Raw genomic sequence first — 24794 nt, 5'->3', positions numbered from 1 at the left:
TCTCAGTGGTGGGGGCAGGGAGAGAGGCTGAGAAAAACCACCTGGGTGGGCTCCAGGAGTCGGTGGTGCTGATACTCTGGCATGCCGGACTAGGTTCTTGACTATATCGATAACCACTGCTCTTCCAATCAGTAAGTCTGTCTCAAAGAGGAGAAGCTGGAACTCAGTGGAAAGATCCTAAATTTGAACCTCTTTGGAAACCTGACAGCTTTATGCATGGTTTCTGAAGTCCTGTCCAGCCATCACTGCCTTTCTGTGATCCCAGACTCTGATGGCATTCCACCTATGAACCTTTGGCTCCCATCTCTATATACTCAAGGCTTCTAACTATGAACACATGAGACTCTCTGCCAAAGATTTCTCTTTCCAGTTGTGAGAGTACATTCAGTCCAAGCTGAGAGTAAGCCAGAAGTGCCAGAGAGTATAACTCCACCCTCTAAAGTGGCCCTTAACCAAAATGAATGAGGAATTGGTAGATAAACAGCCCAGCCTCTTTGCTGGTCAGTGGGTGAAATTTGAGGCCTGAAGTCTGCCAGAGCTCCCCTGCAGAGCAGAGCCCAGCTGCCCACAGAGTGACCTGCTCAATAGCGCCCATCTACATGGCTTGCTTTCCCACCTCCCTTGCCCACTCCCCAGTTGGTATGTTTAGTGACCATATCCCAGAAAAACCACTTGCACTAAACTCTTCTCAAGGTCTGTTTCTGAGCAAGAAAGCCAACCAAAAATAGGTCCTGTGACATGTTGAATGGAAATAGAAATGACAAAACAACAAGCAACCCACCGCAATTCTATGGGAAACACCCAACCTGGAGCTCAGGACTTGCTCGGGTCAACAGTGATAGGAGACACCCTGAACAATGCACCAAATTCATTACTCACTTAAATATAATAAAAAAGACTATATTAAAAGAAATGAACATGGAACTATTTGCAAAACATTAAGGGTTCCATGGGTGTTTTAAAGTCTATGATTAAATGAATAAAAGCTACTTACTTATAAAAGGCCTGGTTCTCCACCCCACACTTCCAGAGATGTTTGCAGGCAGCTGGTGTTGAGGTATGGAATGCCAACATGGTTTTTTTCTAATAAAAAATAACAAAACAAAAAAGGGCATGTTAAACACAGTTTATGTTTTTTATCTTTTTCTTTCAAGTAGCTTGTGTATCACTATGTTCTTAAAAGTGTTTTTGAAATGGTATTCTCCCTTTTGCAGACATCACTAATCTGACGAGGCCCTGTTTCTGATCAACAGCAGCCTCATAATCTTCAAGTCTCCAGGCATTTATCACTTCTCAATCCGACTTGGATTAGTTCAAAAATGTGTCTGCCCACCTTGAACAACTAGTGCTTGAACTGAAAACTAGGGTCAGGAGATTCTGCAGACCTCCAGATCTAGCTCTGAGGCTCAAAGTTTCAGTATCGGCCTCCTCCCAAATGTGTTCCCTGGTAAACACAACCTATGTCTGGTGACTCCTTTATTTTAAGATTCTTGGATCTTATAGACTTTGCTTATAAAACTCTAGCCATCACTGGTTGTTACAAGCTTCGTAAGTATTCAGTTGTCTCATGAATCTGTATTTTGGCAAATTACAGAGGTAGGGGGAAATCCAGTTGCTAAATCTCAAGTCTATCTCAGTCTATTTTTTACACAGGCGTACTCACTCAGCATGGTTTACTGACTTTATTCTTAAACTAGAGGCCCAGTGCACGAATTTGTGCACATTGAAAGGAAATTAATTAAAAGACATACTTTAATATCTCTATTCGCCCTTTCTCTATAATAGAAATGTCAACCAAATTCACAATCAACAATGACAGATCAAAACACATGCATGCAATTGGCGCCAAGAGCTTTATATGTATCACACATGTGTGAGTCAGCTTAGCCTTTTATAGATATAGAATAAACTTGCTTAATTAGATCTGCTTTCTGATTTAGCTAAACTTTTTCCACCCAGTGAAGTACCTCAACTTCCCTTTCAGGTAATTGTCAGCAACACAGCAATAAATATCACCACAAAGCAGATTTTTATTGTAGATCACGCAAGGAGAAAAAAAGGGTAAACTATTTAACTGCATTCGTGTTTGACTATATTCTGCACAGTGAGAAAACCTAAAGTCATTTTCAAGGTCCACCATTTCTTACTTCTTTTCAGTTGGGTCAAGTTTCTAAGCTTTCTAAATCTCCATTCTCCAGCTAATGAAAAGAAAATAGGATTCCACTGAGTCTCCTATCTACCTACTCCAGGACTTCTGTGAGGATCAAATGAGATGAGGCACAGGAAAATGCTTCACAGACATTTGGTTACAGAGTGTTTCCACCTAGCTATAAAGCAAGTCGTGTTCCTGGGCTGAAGAAACTGCAAGGAGGCTAGTCGCTAGGGAGAAAAGCTGGGCGTTGCTACGTGACATCATTATTCGGACTGTTGGACACTTAGCATATTAGCCTTTTATATATATAGATGTTCAAACCCAGTGTTTATTTGTTTACCTCTCAAATATTCTAAGCATATGGCTTCCATTATAACCACAAACTTTAAAGTCATGATCTTTGGGGGCTATAATGCCAAAGGCACATCTTATGCATGAATCTCTCTCATGGGCATGCACATGCACACTCACACTCACACAATAACAGAGTTAGAAAAGCAGTATCTGACCTCCTTCTGGGTGCCAATCACATAAAATGTCTTCCCTTCAAACTTCAATTTGCAGACATCTGGCCTAAGAAAAGAAAATCTCTTTGGGTGAGAAAGAAAATAAAGTGGCAACTGACGCAGGTACCCGGATTCCCACGGGAATGCAGCTGGCTCACAAATGCCAGGTAGACTGCACTGAAACAAGACAGTATCTGACCATCAGTGAAGGCCCAATGAGCAGGGAAAAGCCTCAAGAGAATTATACAGCAATGTTCTTCCCAAGAGAATATCCCCAGGCAGCTCAGAACTAGTTATTCCATTTTTTACAGGTGAGCTGCACCTTACTTCCAAGGAGCTCTCAAGGTCCCATAAACATGAATGACCCTAGCAACATGAAGGGGCCAGCCCACTGTGTGAGGCAGGAAGAATGTGGTTATTTCAGATTCAGTTAATAAAATAACATGGTTTCACAATATCTGTTCCCTCATCCATCTCAAAGAAGCACACACACCACACTGTGAAATTCTCATTCCTGTTCTCCCTGATTATAGAAGTGTATTTCATCATATATTGAGACGCTCAGAATTGGGAGGACAGTTTGATGAATGGGCATCTGAAAGAGCTGCTTGATTAAAATCTGCCTGAAATGTAGACCCCAGGTCACCTTCTTGGTGAGAAAATATGTGTGAAGAGAGGACTCTATTTTTATTCCTTTGATCTCATTCCTCAGATAGTGATGCGGGCCCCCCTGCTTTTCCTCGGGAGGGTGGGAGGGGGAGAACAGTGAGGGCACATTAAGTTGTTTTAATTTAGATAGAGGATTTTCAAGGGTGACAAAATGGATGTTTAAAAAACACACAAAGATTAAGAAAAGAAAATTTGTTTCAGTAACAATACATAGCTCTTAGAAATACACGTGCCTAGCAAAGGCTGGGAAGAATGAGGTTGGCATCAGTACCCACCAGGAGGTAGAACCCAGAAACAAATGATTGTCCTTCTCAACTCTTCAATGCAGAGGAAAAACTGAGGTCCAAACAAGGGAGAGACTTGCAATAAATCTGCACTTGAGATGTGTCCAGTTCTAACTCTAGAGCTCAAGCAATTCAAAACCTGCAAATCTAACATCCTAGGGTGGGATGGGAGAAGTCCCCAGATTACCCGTGCTCCCCAAAGTCGGTAGGGAACTTATTCTGGAACATTGTTGAAAGTATGAATTGAGTAAAAGACTAATACAGACAGGTCAAGGAAGATAATTAGAGAAATCGGGCATCTTAGAGAGGGTTGATCATGACAAAGAGCAGAAGGTGGAAGGAGAGGAGTGGGCATTAGCTGACTAATGCTAATCTAGCAGAGGTTTGAAAGAAAGGGGGTGTCAAGAGGAGAAGGTGGGGAGGGCTACTTTATAACGAGGTGCCAAAGGAAATCCTGAAGCCATAGAACCATGAACTGATGTTCAGGCAAGTGCAAGAGAGCATTTCCAACCCAGGACTGAGAACAGATGCCTGCTGGCCCATCAAGAAGAACTTCAGATTCAAGTGCTCAAGCCAAAGGAGTGAGCCTGCCACCCAGAGAGACACAGCAGGGGTGACACACTTGTCAGGGACCATCAGAGAGGGAACTGAATTGAGCTAAAGGTATTAACAAGACTAAACCTTTCCAATATTCCATCACACATATAATGTTCAGCCTTCTCCACTCTTCACCAGAACCATTTTGCTCTTTGACTGGACAGAGTAGGTGCTGCGGGTCACCCACCCCGCTCCATCCTTCCACTTCTTTATTGACATAACCTAGGCTTTATTCTTCCTCAAGGTCACGTGTCCATGCAGATCCTGCTCTTCCCAGTCCCAAGGGGGTGAATCAGGAGTTCCCATTCTTCTGGGAAGGATTGGTTTAAGTAGGCACATGCGACCCAATCCTGACCAATTGGATACACAAAAGTCTCCTACAGGACTTGGGAAAAGGTTATCCCTGCTTTAATAGCAGACACGTGGAAGGCTGCTCTCCTCCAGGCTTGGGTGCTGCTGTGTGAAGATGTAAAGGCCACAGTTGCACACATGACCATGCCATTTTATGAGCCTGGAGACAAAAGCTACCACCCTGTAATGGCAAAGAAGAAAATGGAAAGACCCAAGTCCTAAATAGTGTTGTTGGGCAGTTAAGTTAAAGGATCAAGGAACTGTCCGATCTCTGCAACTTACTATGTGAGCTAATCAGTCCTCCTATTTGTAAGCCATTGAGAGCAGCCATTACTGCTGCTCTGACCAAAAGCATCTTTACTGATACACTGGATAACAGAAAGTAAGTCTGCAGCAGGATTCAACAGAACAGAGGGAAGTGAATGGGAGTTGCTCAAAGGAACTTGAGCCTTTACCCACCCTGACCTACCTCCTGGTCAAAGCTCTGGTCAGTAAAGAAGCTACTGGTGCAGAAACAATAGACACCCTCTCTCTGGAGACAGAACCTCTGAACTCAGATACATCCCAGGTCCTCTGAGTGGACACCTCAGCTGGATAAATCTGATTCCCTCCTAAGACAGGGCAACCTAGATTGGGTTTCATTTATAGACAACAAATCCCTTTGTAATGAGGTTCCAAGGAAAATAAATGAATACCAGGTACTCTATCTGACATTTAAAAAAAAAAAATGTCAAAGGTGGTGAATAAAAACAAGATTAAGAAAAATGATAAGCCAGTTTTCCAAAGAAGCACTCACCATTTTATCAAATGGGTTCTCTTATTTCCCTGAAATACCACAAAGCCTGCAGCAGTGAATCCCAAAAATGTTGTTGTGCCTGTTGAATCCTGAAAAAAAAAAAAAAAAATATTTGGGTTGAGGAATATAAAATCTATATATATAAACCCCTAATATGCTAATAGACCAAATGGCAGAACAACCAAACAACCGAACAGCCAAACAACTGGTCACTATGACGTGAGCTGACCACCAGGGGGCACGCATGGAACATGGCGGGTATTGGCAGCAGGTGGCAAAGTGTGGAATATGGCAGTCATTGGCCGAGGTGGCGTGGTGGAGCAGGTGAGTGGGGGCGCCAGACCAAGGCAGGGAGCCGGTCCCTATCATTGGGGAGCCTCTGGTGGTTACTGAAAATTCTTTGCTCCCACACACCATGGTCCCACCTGGCTCTCGCACCTGCTGCTGGCACCAGGCTGGCTCGCATCCTCTGCTGGCGCCGGCCCCGATCGCTTGGTGCCATCAGCGGGTGTGAACGGCTGCGGCTGCTGGCCCTGATCACCCCTGAGGGCTTCTCCACCTCCTGCTGCTCTTGAGGGGCAATTGAGGCTGCAGCTGCCGCTCACACCCACTGAGAGTGCTGGCCACGCTCGCATCCACTGCTGGCGCCAGCCCCAATCATTCCACACTGTCAGCGGTCAGTGGTTGGGAACAGCAGTGGCAGGAGCAGGGCTGCCAGCAGACAGGGGACCAGGGGCCACAGCAGGAGGGGCTGGGCAGGGACGCAGAGGATGGGCCAAGACCCGCCCCTCCCTGTGCCCACTGCAACCTCGTGGCCCACAGTTCCTTTCGAGGTGCATGAATTCGTGTCCTGGGCCCCTAGTAAATGATAAGTGATATGCTTATTCATCCTCACCCTGGATTCATTTCAGGTAATTCTAATGATTATAAAAATAAACTGAGTTTCTGAGATGGGATTTCCAAGGCAACTACTTCTAAAATCTGGGTGAGGTCCAGGCATATGTAGCTTTTCCCTATAAGGAACAGACCCTCTGCCTCTGCAGGGACCTCCTGGGAAAGTACAGATGAGTCCTAAACCACTGTGTATCTACTTCCAAATGCCTTTTGGGGCCGCCTGAGTTCTCAGATCTTCCCTGTAATGTGGACAAACTGTTCTTGGTTGTCATTAGCCCTGAAACCAAAGATGCTATGAAACCAAAGCCCTGAGCATCTAATTGAGTTGATTCAATCCTACACAGGATTTCCGGCAATTTTAATATAAAGATATTTCCTACTTCGCTTCCAGTCTCTACCAGGAGAACTAAGCATTGATAAATAAAGGCAAAGGAACAACAACAAGTCTAGTCACTCTCCAAGTAATAAATAAACAGAGAGGCTAAGGTTTGTAGATAAAACCTAATTCACTAAATGGAATAATCTGATTTATACCACGACTAGGAAGGGGCATCTGGCAAATATCCTAAAATAACTGTGTGGGGAGACCACAAGATGCATGTGCCAGTGTGGACAACTACCACCGGCTCTTGGCCTCAGCTACATGCTGGAATCCTCTGGAGAGCCTGGTCTGCACCCCAAGAGATCCTGATGGAACCGGGCAGCAGGAGTTTAGGAGCTCTTCACCTGCCTTTCATGAGGAGCCTGAGCCTAGAGCTATAGGACTGGCACTTGACCAAATACAACTATCTGTTCCCATCTGAGTCAAGAAGTGTTCTGATAAGACTCAAAAATTACCTTCAAGAGCCTGGCAGACATAAATGCTTAGTTTAGGACTTGGGTTAGTGCCTGGTTAATGCACACTTAGTTTAACATATGGAAAGGAGAATGTTCTCATAAAACATTTCTGGAAAATGTGTGCAGGAGCATCACCTTGGGAACTTGTTTAAAAGGCTGATTTGCCAGCTACATCCCAGGGATTCTGCATCAGTAGCTCTGGGGTGGGCCCAGGTAATTCTGATACACTTGGTCTGGGTTTCATGCTTGAGAGAAAGACTGTGAAATAACAGGAGTAAAGGAAAAAGAAAAACAAATACTACTGATGTCAAAGTGTAATTGTAAATCTTTTCTTTCGCTTTCTTAATTTTTAAGATTGCATTCTTGCTGGCAATGGCCTTAAAAATAAATGTTAGGACCCATTTCTTTACCCAAATGGGACTGGATAGTAAGTCCTAAATGTTAGCACTTCTCAGGGGTAAAACCATCCACTTGATGGGTGAATGAATCCATGTATGTGAATTTAGGAATATGTGGCTGCTACATAGCAATTAGCAAAAAATTTGTTAGAGTCCAATGGTGAGAACCAACTACCAAAACATGTGACTGCAGCCCCCTGTTGGCCCTTCCAGTTAGGTGCTGTGGGTTAGGCTGTGGAAATATCCTCGGAGGGGTCTGCCAGACATACACAACAATTAACTCTTTTGGGGGAACATAATCTTTAAATATCAACCTGTGAGGGGCATTACCTTGCATGGGTGAGGATCCACCCCATAGGTTTCCAAAGTGTGAGCCTTCAGGAGTAAGTTAAATTCAGCAACCGGTGGGCTCTGGCCTCTAAAATCACACACACAAAAATTAGGGAGTTTAATATGTAAAGTAACAGAAACATGGAGTCACTTCATTCCATAAAATGTGATAGCCTAAACTAAGTAAAGAGCAAAATCCCTGCACAAATAATAATCAGTAAGACTGATCATCGTTCCTCACTGAGAGGAGCCCTCTGCCAAGGAATCTGAGCTCCTGTTCCCTGGCTGATGGCTCCATAATAAACTTGCAAGCACTCGGAGGACACCAGTGACTGTACACTTAATCAAGGTTATCAAGTTGCCAATAAGTAGGCCCTTGGAAATGCAATCTTAATATGAAATAAAACGCAGCATCTGTTCTTTCCAACTTACTTAAAAGGATTACCGGGGTAAGAGACATTCCTTCTTGCTCAGGGTAGAAAGTGACAATCCTGTCACCCCATCAACAAGCCTAAACAGAGCCATCTGCGTAAGAAAGAACCGTCAACCTTTCCACTGGAAAGCTCTGAGTTTTGAAAGGAAATCTCAGCCACTAGTCCCAGCACTGTCCTCCAGGGTGGTACACAAGGTCTTGGCCTCAAGGGTAGAAGAGGGCTACAAATAGAGATGCTGTGAAAAGCCCTCCTGGGGCTGACTTCCATACCAGGACTGTGCAGCATTTAAAGGCTCTTTGGCTGACATTAATGTCCCACGTGTATCTTAGAGCATCTGAACTATTCCCCAAGGGTGAATATATAACCCTAACCACCAAGAAGAATGAGTTACAGAGAACAACAGGGATTCATTTTTATTTTCAAAAGGTAAAACGTAGTGATATATATAAAGAACATTTATAAAAGCAAAAGGAGAGCATGAATAACCCCCAGTTCAGCAGAGAGTGCAAAATGGAGGGAAGTGACCTGGGAGGGACACAGAGGAGACTTCAAAGCGTTTGGTAACATTCCAATTCATAAGCAGAGTTAGGGTCATGGATATTTCTCCAACTATTCTTTAAATTATATATATATGACATACACTGTCTTGTATAGTCTTTTATGCATTATATATTTTGCAGTTATTAAAAGAAACAGCTCCTGGGTTTTAAGTAAAAGAATTACTGGATGAAATATTATGTAATCTAAAAGCACACTGAACTAAACAGAATTGATCAGGATTATAATAAATGTATGTGCAGAGCTGTCTTTCATTAAACCCTACTGATCCAGCCAACATATAATTGTTTCTATTACCAAGCAATATATCTTTTTCACCTACTATTTATAAAGGAGGAATTATTTTTTAAAAATATATTTTGTATTGATTTCAGAAAAGAAGAGAGAGGGAGATCAAGATAGAAACATCAATGATAAGAGAGAATCATTGATCGGAGGCCTCCTGCACACCCCCTACTGGGGAAAAAAACCCCCAATCCAGGCTTGTGGCCTGACCAGGAATCGAACCATGACTTCCTGGTTCATAGGTTGATGCCCTGGTCAGATGGGTCCGTTGGTTGGAGAATTGTCCCATACACCAAAAGGTTTGATTCCCTATCAAGACACATACCTAGGTTTCAGGTTAAATCCCCCAATCAGAGTATGGGAGGCAATCTCTCTCTCTCTCTCTCTCTCTCTCTCTCTCTCTCTCTCTCTCTCTCTCTCTCTCTCTCTCTCTCTCTCTCTCTCCTCCCCTCCCCCCTTCCCATGCCTTCCTCTTTCTCTAAAAATCAATGAAAACATATCCTCTGAGGAGGATTAAAAAATAGGATGGCCTTTCATTTTTCAATGGTTTAAAACAAATGAAGAATAGCATCTCATGACCCATGAAGACTTATATGGTATTCAAATTTCAGTGTCAATAAAGTTTTATTGAAATATGGCCACATCCATTCATTTACATACTGTCTAAGGGTGCTGTCATGCTATAATGGCAAAACTGAGTAGTGGCAACAGACACTATATGTCCTGCAAAACCTAAAATATTTACTAAATGGCCTAGAGCAAAAAAAGTTCGCTGAACCCTAATCTAGGAACTGAAGTTATGTCTCTTTGAGTCCATAAGATCAACATAGAAATAGAACCTACCTCCAAGATTTGGTAAAGATTAAGCCATTAACAGATATAACAGCTACAGTAGAGCCTGGCACAGAGCATCTGTTCTCCTCAGCCCTGCCATGAGTGATAGAAATATGACATTGGGGGAAATGTCAGGAAGCACGCTGAGATTTGCAAAACAAAGACCCCTCTTTAAAATAAAAGTCCTCAAATCATTATTGTTTGCTTTGGATTTGCCTGCAGATCTCCGTCGGCTAAGCATTTAAAAGATTTAATCTAAAAAGTCATACACAGAGAAAGGCCAACTACAAATGTTCAGAGAAGGGGGTTCAAAGCCGAAGGAGGGAAGGTGGACACCCAATAGCACTAGAAACTCTTGTGTCCCCCACACTCACTGAGGAAGAACACATTTAATGATCGGGTTTTCAGGAAGACGCTAAGATCAATGAAACAGAAATGCTTTGTTTTATTCCCTCAAATCCCTCGCTGGACATTTGTTTCTGGCATAAAGTCTGTTGGATAATGGAAAATAATGATTTTCTAGCCTTTAAATCGTGCATCAGGAACTGTTCTGAGGTTAATAGTGTCTCTAATGAGACATTTAGAAACAAAAACAGTGATTAGTTGAATTATTTTTTAAGAACTAACAATTCTCTGAAGATATGCTTCTATGATAAATTAGGTGAGGTCAAGTCATTATGTATTTAACTATACAGCTCCCTTCTGCCCATCTTGAGTACTTTTTGCCAAAGAAGACCACTCTCTCTCTCCCATTGATCTGCCTTTAGCATTCCATTACACTGAGTACCAAAACACACAGTGTCCCCAAAATGAATGCAAATTATTAGTGGACATTAGTTGTGGAATGAGGTGTGGATCTTGCCGGGAATGACCTGCACTGCTTGGGGCACATTTGGCAGGGAAGGGGGTGGATTTGACTCCATCTGATCCATCTGGGTCTATGAGCTCCACAATTCAACTCTTGGGTAGAAAACAATTCTACCGCAAAGCAGTATTCTCAACTTGAGTTAGGTTGGCCTTTGCTGCAACTTGGTTGCAACTTCAATTAGATTTTGCTCACTACTGACTTCAAATGTTTGAGTGATCTCAGGACTGGCCCTGTGGCAGGGCTTGAGATCTTAGCACCCATGAGACTCCGTACAACTCTCTAAATTTCATGGCCTGTCAACTTTTTGAGCTGCAGAGCATCTCTTTTGCTCTTTCGTATCACCCCTGGCTCTCTGCACTTTGATCTTTTTTCCTCCCTGTGGTCCTGTCCCCACCATTGGCAAGAGCTGCCCAGCCCTGGCCGAAGGTCTGGAGTGTCTCAGAGGGATTTCATTCAGCTCTCCTGTCCTGTCCAACTTCAGCACACGGCCCCTCTTCACCCAGTGAAGGCTGGGGCCAAATGGTGGTAGGAAAGTGCAACTCACTCTATAACTGGATTCTTTGGGGTCCCTATCAGTCAAGTCAGCCCACTCCCGGCCAATTCCTCTTCCTCCCACACGTCCAAAAGTGAAAGCAACTGTAGATCTCCACTCTCCTCAGAAGGATGGTCTGGATTGTAGTACATTTGGACTTCTTTGTATCCTCAGCAATCAGATAGGTTTTACAAATACAATTTTTTGTAGTTTATGTAGTTTGTTGATGCTATCTTGGTTGGAGGGAGATCAATGTCTCATGCTTTTCTACATCCTAAGTGGAAGTGAGGAGCCCCCAGTCTCCCATCTCTCTGATTCTTTACTAAGAGAGGAACATTATCTCTTACAAACTCCTTGAGAACCATTAGGGACCATTTCTATGCAGAGAATTAGATAGAACCCTACAAATTGGGGCAAATGCCACGCTATGAGAAAGACAGTGATGATGCACTGGAGCTTGGCAAGGACAAGACTAGTTGGAGAGCAGCAACTTAGAAAGATATCAGAGCACTGTACAGGAGAACTCAGGTTTCAGGTCCAGGTCTGCTCCTTCAGAATTGTGTAGCCTTGGATAAGTTAATCCCTGAGACCTCTCTTTCCTTATTGGTAAGAGAAGGTGGTTGCAAACTCAATACCAATGGAGACAGAAAGTGAATTGGCTAAATATGGATGATGGTGATTCAAAGAGCAAATTATTCTTTTAAAGGGCCCTGCTACTTAGCTCTAGCTGAGTGTACCACACAAGGGTCAGGACCTAGTGTTACCAAATCACCCAATTGCAAGTAAGCTGGAACTTATGTAAAATGGTTCCATTTTTTTAAACAAATATATATATTTGTTTAAAAATAAACAAATGACGCTCTATATTGATTTTTTACAGAGAGGAAGGGAGAGAGATAGAGAGTTAGAAACAGGGGATGTGCCCGCAACCAAGATACATGCCCTTGACTGGAATCAAACCCAGGACCCTTGAGTCCGCAGGCTGATGCTCTATCCTCTGAGCCAAACTGGTTAGGGAAAAATGGTTCCATTTTTTAAAGGTATTATTTGGCCCAAAAAGCATACATCTGGTCAGAGTATGGTTCACATAATGCGGGGATTTAGTTTTTATAGGAGGAGTATTCAATGCCAAATCGTTGTCTTCGCATTCCTAACCAGGGTGTTATAACAAGTAACAACAGAGAATGGAAATGGATTTGATAACCTACCAGGGAGAGAGATTCTGGGGTTTTGGAATGAGACATGGCGGGGGGGGGGGGGGGGGGGGGGTGGTGGAGAGATGACAGAGGGAAAGCACATTTTAAGAAAGATTAGAGCTATAAAGTAATCTGATATTGCCCTTCTTCCTTTTACACAATAAACACTCTTCTCAAAACTGCACAAAAACATTTCCTAAGGAGGCCCTTGTGATCTATTCATCAGAAGCATAGGTGGAAGGTATTCATCATAGCAGGGCACTTATTTCTAGAAACTATAAATCCTTGCCAGGAAGCCACAGCATATGATTTACAGGAAATGTGAGTTTTGTGAAATAAAAAGAGGTAATGACTGTAAAACACACTCAGTGTCACTATTCCTTCCAGCACAAACCTTACGGCATCAGAGCACTGTGGTGGTGGATAACTGGATGATTTTTCTGCTCTTTAAGGGTAAAGAATATAGAGAAATCCCCCCTTATCTATGGGGAATTTGTTCTAAAAACCCCAGTAGATGCCTGAAACCATGGACAGTACCAAACCCTTTACATAGTACTCTTTTTCTTATACATACCTATAATAAAGTTTAATTTATAAATTATGCACAGTAAGAGATTCACAATAACATAATTAAAAAGAACAATTATAACAATATACTGTAATAAAACTTATATGAATCTGATCTCCTTCCTTTCCCTTTCCCTCTCACTTTCCCTCTCCCTTTCTTTTTTTTTAAATATGTTTTTATTGATTTCAGAGAGGAAGGGAGAAGGAGAGAAAGATAGAATTATCAACGATGAGGGAGAATCATTGATCAGCTGCCTCCTGCAGCATGTGCCCTTGACCAGGATCAAATCCGGGACCCTTCAGTCTGCAGGCTGACGCTCTATCCATTGAGTTAAACTGGCTAGGGCTCTCTCTCCCTTTCTCTCTCTCTCTCTCTCTCTCTCTCTCTCTCTCTCTCTCTCTCTCTCTCTCTCTCTCTCTCTCTCTCTCTCTCTCTCTCTCTCTCTCTCTCTCTCTCTCACACACACACACACACACACAATAGCTTATGTACTCCACTCACCCATCTTCTCGTGATGATGTTAGGTGATACCCTAGATAAAGGGATGATTCACATCCCTGGGGACAGAGCAGTACAGCATGGGATTTCATCACACTATTCAGAATAGAATGCAATTTAAAACTTATGAATTGTTTATTTCTGAAATTTTCCATTTAATATTTTTGACCTTGATTGACTGTGGGAAACTGAAACTATGGAGAGTGAAACCAGGGATAAATGGTTTCTTCCTCAAAACCACTTTACCACCAACTGAACTTTGTGAATACTAGACCTGCTCTGCCATGAGTTTGGAACAGAAGTCAGCAAACTAGAACCCATGGGTCAAATCTGGCCCACCATCTGTTTTGTCAGTAAAGTTTTACTGAATCATAGCCCACTTATTTATGTATTGTCTATGTCTTTTTTTGCTCTACAAAAGCAGAACTGAATAGCTGCAATAAAGGCCATATAGCCCCCAAAAAACCTTATTAACCACCCCGATCTAGAATTATTCAGCCTCAGTGGATTTTACTGACATCTATTCAATAATGTGAATCACACATCTCCCTCATTGTCTAGCTCACAGGATAGTATATTAAAAGGCCCAAAGCTGCCTCTATAAAATCTTTCTACATAAAACTCTATTATATACACCTGTTAAAATAGCCCAAATTCAGAACACTGAAAACACCAAATGCTGACAAAGATGTGGAGCAATAGAAACTCTCATTCATTGCAGGTGAGAATGCAAAATGGTACAGCCACTTTAGAAGACAGTTTGGTAGTTTCTTACAAAATATGCTCTATATAATCCAGAAATTGTTATCCTTGGTATGGTATTTGCCCAAAGGAGATGGATATATATGCCCACACAAAAGCCTGCACATAGATGTTTATAATGGCCAAGGACCTATGTCTGAAGCTAATCCAAAAACCTAGGAGCAAACAAGATGTCCTTCAGGATGGTGAATGGACAAAAAATGTGCTACATCCAGACAATTGAATATTACGCAGCAGTAAAATGAGCTATCAATGAAAAGCCATGTAGGAATCTTAAATGCATGTTACCTACGTGAAAGAGTCAATCTGTATGGACCCAACTGTACAACATTTTGAAAAAGGCAAAACTATGGAGATAGTAAAAATATCACTGGTTGTCAGGGCTTGGTGAGGGTGGAGAATGATGAATAAGCAAATCACAGAGGATTTTTAGGGCAGCGAAAGTATTCTGTACGATACGATATTGGTAGATGCATGTAATTATACTATTGTCCAAACCCATAGAATATACAACATCAGGAGTGAACCCTAAGGTAAACTATGGACTCTGGGTGATAATGATGTGTCCCTGTAGGTTCATCAGTTGTAACAAATGTACCATTCTGGTGGGAGAACGTTGATACTGGGGGAGGCTACACAGAGGGTCTAGGGGAAATGAAATCTCTGTGCCTTCCACTGAATTTTGCTATGAATCTAAAACTGCTCTAAAAAATAAAGTCTATTTTTAAAAACTATTAGTTAATGATATTGTGAAGGCCACTAAGCTATTTACCAGCTGTTTCCAGTTTTCACCTTCTGGACAACTCATATAATTGCAGTTCCTTGCTCTTGGGTAGGGCCATGTGACTATAGTAGTTAAGTAGAAGGGACATGTATCACCTCCAATCTGAAGCAACAGCTTCCAGATCCCTCTTCCCTCTGGCTCTACAACTGGCAAATTCAACATCTGGTGAACACACAAGAGAAAGAAATGTCTTTTTTGTTCTAAACCTTTTGAGCTTTAGGGGTTGTTTCCCCAGCAATATCTAGCTTTTCTTGACTGACACAGAGATGATCAATAAATTATGTTATTATATTTGCAAAACTATGACTTCTCATTCTGACCCTCCTGTTCAGTCAAGGATACGGCACATTTAATGAAGTAGACCCGGCCATGCATTTCGCTTTTCACTCAAAAATAAAAGGAGTCAGAGCACTCAGTGCATGGGAACTCTTAGTAAAATCTTGATCTTCTATTTCCAAGCCCCTCAAAATTCCAAGGAGTCACTCTTTCACACTCTCTTCCCCTACAGGAGCCTCTTATTCGTGCCTCTCAAGCCATCTTTGTTCTAACTTCTAGCAGTGGGTAGCCTCCTGGGGAGGGGGGAGGGTTCTCCTTACTCCCTGATTAATTTTCTCCCAAGATTCGCAGCTCTTACCCCTTCCTCAGAGAACACAGAAGGAGACTGAGTCTAATCAAGTAAAAAAGGCTGCAGAAGGTTGTAAAACCCCACAGGTAAAAAATATTTCACTGTAAATCATCATTTCTGCTCATGTCTGAGTGTCTCTATTACCATCTCCTTTACTCAACTGGTTCAGAAATCAAGTAGAAGACAGGAGGTTATTTTTGGGGAGCACTCAACCCCCAACAAAGGCCAACTGGATGCTCTTAGAAAGTTTCTGTAACAACAGATCAATGATCACACATTACCCATTTGCTGTGTGTGGGGTCATGGGTGCTGTGACAACCTTGGAGAATAAGATGGTGACACCTTGATACAGGCTCGTAATGCTCTCTTCCATTTGCAACTCCTTCCTGACACTGTCAGGTTGGCAGAGCAACCCAATTCCCACATGAGATCGACATTTTTACCACCTACAAAGGGCTTGCTGAACCCCCAGAGTGACCTGAGTCTTTACAGCAGGGTTCCAACCAATTCTAGAAAGTACCCCTTCCCACCTCCACCCCCCCGCCCCCGGCACCATCAGCTTATTCTAGTCCTATCTCCCCATCCAAACCTAAAAGCACTCTGCTGCACCGATGCTGCAGGAAATGCAGGGCTACTTGGTTATTAGCAAAACGCATAGGAAAGCACCCTCTGCAGCTCTCCTTGCAGTGCCGCATGGTTTCTAGTTATTTCATCCCTCGGACACACAACTTTCACTTCTTTACAAAGGTTCACGTGTGGATGTGACAAATGTGTAGTGACACAGAACGGCAGTTTTGATCGAGTGGTGGCATTTACTTCTGAGATCTAGTAAACCATGGTTGATTGGTGACCCCCTGTGTTCCCTAGGTGCACGATGACCACTTTCAGGGTTATCAACAAATTCAGATGCTGGCACAAGGGCCAATCTGCAGCTTCCTGGTTATAAAAAACAATCCAGCACCTTGATTCAGTCATTCACTCACGAAATCCAGTGGGTCGCTAAGTCTTTCTGCAATGACTCTTGAGACACCCTTCAATGTTCTCTACGCCTGTTCTTTTTCAGGTCCATGACATCTCTTGCCTGGACAGCAGGAATGACTAACTGGTCCTCCTGCCCACAGTCTCAGCCTCTGATGCCAGTGCCATGGTGATCGCTGTGGAAAACCAGCATGGCTGCCAAACCACTAGTTAAACCACCTGGTGGCTTTACGCCTGCTCAGCACATGTGTGTTAGTTTCAGCTAACAGCAAGGCTCAAGTCCTGACTGCTGCCAACAAGGCAAGTCCTTTAGAGACTCCAGGGTATGCTCTCTTCACCTTGGACTGGGAACAGCAAGAGCACCTACCGCATAGAGGTTGAGTGGGGTAATACAAATAAGACTCTTAGCACGGGTTTGGTCACCCAGTAAGTGCTCAATAAATGTTTGTAATTACCATATGTTCCAAGCACTGAAGGCCTTGCAAATTCTGATTACAACGGACCTTTCCATTCCATCTCCTACCAATCCACACACTGTGTGAGTCCTTTATCCAAAGGGTCTTACCCTGTGCTCACCAGACACTGCTGGCCACATACCCATCAACTGGATATTGGAACTTTATTTTTACCTTGAGCACGCTTATCCTCAAAATGTCAAAAGTAGTCAGAGTGTCATATGTTTTCAGCAAAGCTTTGCATTAGGAAACAATACTCTAAATCACCAATAGAGAAGATATGTTGCTTTCTTCAATTGGCACGATTTTTTTTAGATCTAATCATCTTTATCTCTAAGAACAAAGGTCATGTTTTCTGAGGGGAAATATGCTGCCACCTTAATGCCCACATATATGCTCTTCTCAGACTCACCAGAAGGGGGAGTGCCAGCACAAAGTAGGGAGCTCCAGCACTCCCTCACAGGGGACAATAGTTTGTTCCAGAATTCATAAACCAGTGACACTAAGGTTGTTTTTTTTTTTTTTTAATAATTACCAGAGATCCAGAAGATAGAAGCCTCTCAGCTCTTGCAGCTCTTCATCAATACTTGTCATAGCACAGCCCAAGCTTGCTATGATTATCATAACAAATATTTCTGTGACGTGCATGGACCTGAATTCTAGTTACAGACTAGAAAAACTGAGTTACCTGAATTCAAAATTGCCAATGACTCCTACACTTGCTACACTTCACCCCTGGTAGCCTATGCTAAGCGGAAGCATCACACAAAGCTTACAAGCACAGACTCTGGAGCCAGGCAGCCTAGGTTCCAATCCCGCCTCTGACACTTGCTAGCTGTGTGATCTTGAGTCAGATACTTAATCTCCCTGTAAAACTCCCTCGTCTATAAAATGGGAACAACCATGGCGCCTATCTCCTAGGTTGTTGTGAAGATTACATGAGTTGATACGTGCAACTATTTAGAAGAGTGTCGGACACAGAGGATACTATATGTGATTTTGCTACTCCTGCCATTACTACCCTGCTGAGCACTTGTTCTGGAGCATCACAGACAAGGAAAAGAGGAGAGGACACTGAATCTGTCGCCCTGAGAGCAGCTCAGCAAATGAAACCCTCTCAAGGGATTCTACTCTACATGGAGTCAAAGCTTCCAGCAATGACCACAGGAAGGGGAGAGGTAGTGGAAACCGCAAAAAAAAAAAAAAAAAAAAAATTACTGATTTACCCTACATTTTATTTTCAGAAACTCAGGGTGGCTAAAACCCGTAAGAAAATATATGGCTCTAATAACTGCTGATGGTTCATAAACAGCCACCCAGGGGACCCCACACTATTGCGATTGTTATTAATAGAGGAGCTTGACAGTGCCCAGAAATACTGCTCTGACACCTGAAACAGTCTGCCCATACATTACAGACATCCTCACTTCACAACACGGCTTCCACATTCCCCACGGTAAGAATGCTTTCGCACCTCTACCATGTTTACAAACGTCTACCCCTATTACCTGAGTTCGCTTTTATGGATTTCTGCCATTTTTCTTTCCAGCTTCTGTGACTGCTTAGGGAAAATCTCAAACTCACTGATGTAATTCTCAGGATGCTCATCAGGATCGTAATCACCGAGCTCAGCTGTAAGCAGTAAAATGTAGAGAGAGAAAAAGATTAAAAACAACCACAGGGTGCACATGGGATGGCTCCTGCACCCACAAGAAGAGCTTGGAATAAGCTCACCCAATGAAATGCACTTGTATCCATAGACAGACCACAGCCTAAGTGTCTGGAAGCTTATATTCTAGTTCAGATCTAGCTGTGTGAGCTTGGGCACTCGCCAACCTCTCTGAGTCTCATTTCTTTATCTACACCAGTGATGGCGAACCTTTTGAGCTCGGTGTGTCAGCATTTTGAAAAACCCTAACTTAACTCTGGTGCCGTGTCGCATATAGAAATTTTTTGATATTTGCAACCATAGTAAAACAAAGACTTATATTTTTTGATATTTATTTTATATATTTAAATGCCATTTAACAAAGAAAAATCAACCAAAAAAATGAGTTTGCATGTCACCTCTGACCCGCGTGTCATAGGTTCGCCATCCCTGATCTACACAATAAATGGATTTGAGTCATTGTTTCTCAATGGGGCAAAATGCAGGCTAAACAATTCTTTGTTAGACCTCCCAAGGCATAGTAGGACATTTAGCATCCCTACCCTTCAGGTACTAAGTGCTAGTGACACAGGCAGTCGTTGTGATGGCCAAAAATGCTTCCCCCAATATTTCCAAATGCCCCCGGGGTAGGAGGTGGTGTGCCACCTCTCACTGAAAACCACTGAACAGTCCCTCATGGTTCCTCTCAGAGCCAACTTTCCCTGAGTCCAGGAGTCCGCTGGCTGGAGCTGCCTGCTCTGATACGTGTGTAGGTGTGGCTCATTCAATGACAAGTCACAAGATGAAGGCACCCAAGAGGATTGCACGTAAAAAGAAATGGATTGCTCTTAAAGAGTGTGTCTCAAAGTATGGATGAGCATACCAGATTAAGGCTGTTGCTGGATCCTAACGGAGGGCACCTGCAGAGGGTCTTTAAGGATAAAAAGAAATGCCTGCACCTCCCTGAGCACCCTGAGGGTCTAGAAGAGGATGGACCTGATGTGCACGGACTATAGCCTGGAGCAGCAAAGGTGATGCTCTGGCAGGGAATATATTTACTGATCCCATGAGTTTGATACGGAATGAGCAAGGAAGGGCAAGTGTCTCAGGCAAAATGGCCCAGAAAGTAGACCAAAGATGGTGGGGAAATTGTATTAGAAAACTTGATCACCTACATGACTTTGAAATAGATTTTTAAAAACCAAGATGCCTTGAGCACGTCTGCAAAATCACATACAACTCTGTATTTTGTATCCTGTCCCTTCATTGTTGAATCATCTAATGACTGTAGGACAAAGCTGGGAGGAAAGCTAAGCTCATTAGAGCTTCTTAATAGGATTCAAATTACAGAGTTCTTAAAACAACCTAAAATGTCTACCACATGAGGAAGAACTTTTAAAATAAGACCCAAAATACCATCAACCATTGGTGGGAAATTGATTAATTTGATTGTATCAACATTTTTAGTATTTCTACCCATTAAAGGACATCATAGTCAAAATAATAGATGACAAGTTGAAAGAATATATTTGCAAAATTGAATGCTAACAAGGGCTAATATCTAGAATAAAGAAGAAATCCCTACAAATCAATGAGAAAATGGGCAGGAAGACTAACAGGAAATTGGCTAAAGGATACAAACAGCCAGTTCACAATAGGGGAAACCCAAAGGGTGAGTATATGGAGACATGCTCAAACTCATCCATAATCAGAGCCATGCAAACCAAAACAACTAGGTATCATTTTACACCTGTAGGAGTAACAAAAATTTTAGGAAGTCGGGCAATTTTATATGCTGGCAGAGATATGAGGAAATGCAAATACTCGTACACTTCTGAAAGATTCTTGATACATGTAGTTCTTTTACAGACCAGCTGGGAGTATTTAGTCAAATTTATTACCCAGCTATCCCACTTCAGGGCATATATTCTAGAAAAACTCTGGGTGCAAAAAAAGAATATGATGGCAACTTGAGTGTTCACTGTCAGTGGGAACAATAAGTAAAATAAGGATGATACACCCTTCTGGATACCTGTAGCTTTTAAAAGCAACAAAATAGATGTATTCCCAGCAACATAGTCTCCCCAAACAGTATTCTGAGCATAAAAAGAAATAAAATGAGTTCTACAGTCTCATTTAATTTGAGTCTCATTTCAAAACTTTAAGGTGCATATATACTAAATAATACTAATCATTTTATAAGGTTGTATGCAAAGTCAAAGATGTATGAACCTGGTTACTGTCGCTGGGAATGGAAATGGAAAATAATGGAAAAGGTTAATCAGTCAATCAAACATAAGAGGCCCAAAGGGATCAATGATAAGAATGGGTCATAAACTAATGATTAACTAACATAGTTTCAAAAGAAACACACCCACACATACAGACTCCTGTGAGCTCGCTATAGGCCTAAAATTTAGGAACTGGTATAACCCAATGCAGCCATTTTCCATAGGGAATGGGCCACTGATATGAAACTGGGTCTTCAGTGCAAATGCCAGCTTGCATAGTGGTTGTTTCAGGAGTGCACTGTTTGTGGGGGGTCCTTCTCTCTCCAGGAAAACTTGTGAGAAACAGTGGACTCAACACAGCCAACAAGTAGCCTGGAAAATGTGTGAAAACTAAAAGAAGAAATGCCATGGAAACTGCACAAGGTGCTGACCAGGTAAACTCCAACACCTCCCTCACCACAGGGAGCTGACCAGGTAAACACCAACGCTTCCCTGCTTTCCTGTCCCTGACAGCTTGTCTTTAACTCTGACTTCACCTGAAGCAAAAGGCAGTTTATAAGCGATTAAGAGTTTCTAACTCTTCAAATTTTGCTTTCCATACCAAGAGGAGTTGGGTAAACAGCCTATGGTTCTCTCTTCTACACAGACCTTGAGGGTCAAGTTGTGACAAATGATATACAACACATCGGATGGCTGAAACAGGTCTTAGGTCATTTTTTAAGAGAATTAATGGTCTGAAAAAAGACAGAGTTGGAGCAGATCAGCGCGATCGGGTGATAGCAAATAGACAGAACAAGCCCAACAATGGCGTTTCCCTGGTGTGGAGAGGACTCATGGCAAAAGAACTTGAGATGCAGGATGTTACAGCGTCAGGGTCAACTTCTTCAGGAGCCTTCCCTGTCTGCCCTTGCTGGACTGGGGCCCAGCTGAGGTCATAGCAGGGAGATGTGTGTCTTTCTATTTAGCCATTAACACATATCACAACTGTCTGTTTACTTGTCTGTCTCCTCCCACCTCACCCCCAGGGACTTTGTGTTACACTGCCTGCCACCTAGCAGCTGTTCTATAAATGTTCAGAGAACACAAAAACAAATAAGTGAATGAGGTAGGGAACCAACCACTCTTTCCCAAGAAGAAGAAGAAAGCTGATATTGGTACAATTAGTCAAGTGCCCTGCTTTACGTAACATATTTAGTGGAGAACCTACTGTGCGCCCAACACAGGGGTCCTACAGTGAAAAATCCACCCAGAGACCCTCATGTAAAGGGGATGCATAAAAAACTCCAAAACAACTTAACAGGGTCACTTCAGATCTAAGTGCTTAAAAGACAGCAAAATGGGTATGAGAAAGGATGATGTAATGATGGGCAGGAGGGAGGCTACTTCAGTAGTCCAGGAAGACTTCTCAGAGGAAGTGACATCTGAACTGAGGTCTGAATTTTTAGTAGGAGCCACAGACCTGCAGGCGTTAAACACACCAGGCAGGGGAGATAAGAACAAGAATCCTGCCCTGTTGCTATTCCATAGAAGGAACAGGAAAGATATTTTTACTGAGAAGGAATGGAACTAGGTCCCTAGGGTCCTGTGTGTTTGCTTTGTAATTTGTCTTTAACATGAAAGAAAATGTGTGGCATGTACTGAATATGCCCATTGTGTTCAGTACGTACAAGTGGCAAAACTCGGGGAGGCTGCCTGGTTTTTATACCCTCAGAATATACAGAAGCTAAACGCATGCTCCGTCAAACAGTGCTGGCAAGTAAAATAAACCAATCAGGGAAAGACAAACACCATGTGATCTTACTAACATGTGGAATCTAATGAACAAAATAAACAGAAGGACAATATAGAACCAGAGGCACGGATACATGGAACAGACTGACAAATGTCAGAGGGGAGAGGCTGTGGGGCGGACTGTTTAAAGGAGGTGAAGGGATTAGCTAAAGAACATGTATCCATAGCCCATGGACACAGACAATAGTGCGGGGAGGGCCCGGGGAGGGACTGGGGAAGATGGACATCTGCAATAGTGTCAACAATAAAAAATTTAAATTAATAAAAAAAGAGCATTGGCAAATGAGAAGCCAATGAAAAGTCACATGGCCTCGCCTTCTAATCCTTTACTTTCCCTATCGCTCTCCATAAGCATAAGCAGTTCCTACAAAGCAGACCTTTATCTGCATTTGTAACGATCTCTAGAGCTGCTGAAGAATGGCTCCAGCACCACAGAACTTTATGGATCTGCTTTTACTGGACTCGCTATAAATGGCCCATGGACACCACTGCATTTTTTTTTTTAGCTGAAAAATCCTTTGGAGGTCAGCAGTCCATTTGCAACTCTACTCTCTCGACAACATCTGTGTGTGGTCAGTGAGGATACGTTGCGACAACAAAAGGGGCCCCCATCATCTGGATGGAGCCTTTGTGACTTTATCTCAAACATAAAAAGGATGGAGTGTCTCCCATTACAGACCCATATTGAGTTTGCCCTTGGAGAATTGACCATTATTCACTCATGCCTAGCCGAGTTCTGAAATCCTCACATGTGGGTTTGCTGCTTGGATTAGTATCGATCCACGTCTCCCTTAGAGAACACAGTGCTCCCTGACTAGGAACTTGCCGTCCTCACAGGGAAGGGGGAGAACTATGGGTTTCCACCTCCTTAGCTCGGATGTAAGAGAGGTGGCTTTCAGAAGCACGTGTCCCACCTCTGGGCAGACACAAGGACCTTTCCCATCACAGTATCACTGTCGTTCTGACTTTAAATGTGACTATCCCCAAGGGTGTCAACACCTCTGCCAAAATCTGCTGAGCATCACTAGTTTGCTCCCCGGGGAAGGGGAGCATCAGCACAGATGCATCCTTTAGAATTCCCAGAGGGCACACACCTCACAAGATCATTTCCCAGCACAGAGCATCCCTCAGGGACAGCTCTGCCTATCACAACCTCGGGAGAAGGATGGGTCTCTCTCTCCAACTGTGAGTGGAGCTTGGAATTGTGATCAGCAGATGACTGTCAGGATCCACTTTGTGGATTGTTGTTCCAGTCCCTTTATAAGGGTGACATGCTCACTTGGTCCCTGTCTCTCTCCCCCTCCCTCCCTTCCCTTCTCCGATAAACATGTCATTAGCATTGATGCTACAAATGGCTGGATCACCTGAGTCCTTCTGAACATCCCCTGCCACCAGCTGCCTCCCGACTGGCCCAGGGGAACAGAACACCTGAGTCATACAATAGACTGTGGGCCTGGCCTCTCCTCACTACCTTACGTGGCTGGAGAAGCTAAAGAATTAGATACAGTGTATGTGTACCCATATGAATGAATGAATGCATACATATATGTATATATGTTCTGACATTTCACTCCAATGTTTGAATTTACATCTATCTTCCTGGACACAGTTTCTCCTCGGTGTACCCATTCAGCCCTACAGCGGGTGGTCAGCACTTGGCACTCTGAGCATAGAATACCCACAATCCTTCAGGGCTTCTCATAAAGTCCCACATTCTGAGCTCTGCCATGGGCCTTGAGGACCCTTTGTTTTTGCAGAGGCCCCTGTGACCACCACAGCCCGACCTTCCACCAGACCCTGCTGGCTTGAGAGGAAAGATGACCAGGGGCTCTGGTGCCGAGTACCCAGCCCTGCCTGGCCTCAAACCATGGACACCAGCAGGACAGGCACAGGGCGGGGGGGGAGTTGGGGAGGGGGACCTCTGAGCAGCCAA

At 43.1% G+C, this 24794-nt stretch overlaps 1 protein-coding gene across 2 annotated transcripts in view; it reads right to left on the bottom strand.

Moving 5' to 3' along the window:
- FRMD3 (FERM domain containing 3) overlaps positions 1-24794 on the bottom strand; it is a 228982-nt gene that overhangs the window by 45291 nt on the left and 158897 nt on the right. For both annotated transcript variants that reach the window (XM_036330724.1, XM_036330725.1), the window contains exons 6-10: positions 18700-18823; positions 7815-7902; positions 5356-5444; positions 2662-2725; positions 995-1083 (exon numbers count right to left, since the gene is read on the bottom strand). In XM_036330724.1, the coding sequence (XP_036186617.1) occupies positions 995-1083; positions 2662-2725; positions 5356-5444; positions 7815-7902; positions 18700-18823 (454 nt within the window). The remainder of the gene's footprint in view (positions 1-994; positions 1084-2661; positions 2726-5355; positions 5445-7814; positions 7903-18699; positions 18824-24794) is intronic.

The sequence above is a fragment of the Myotis myotis genome, unplaced genomic scaffold, assembly GCF_014108235.1.
Source record: "Myotis myotis isolate mMyoMyo1 unplaced genomic scaffold, mMyoMyo1.p scaffold_m19_p_12, whole genome shotgun sequence".
Lineage (NCBI taxonomy): Eukaryota > Metazoa > Chordata > Mammalia > Chiroptera > Vespertilionidae > Myotis > Myotis myotis.
This window is presented reverse-complemented; position numbering and strand designations above follow the sequence as displayed.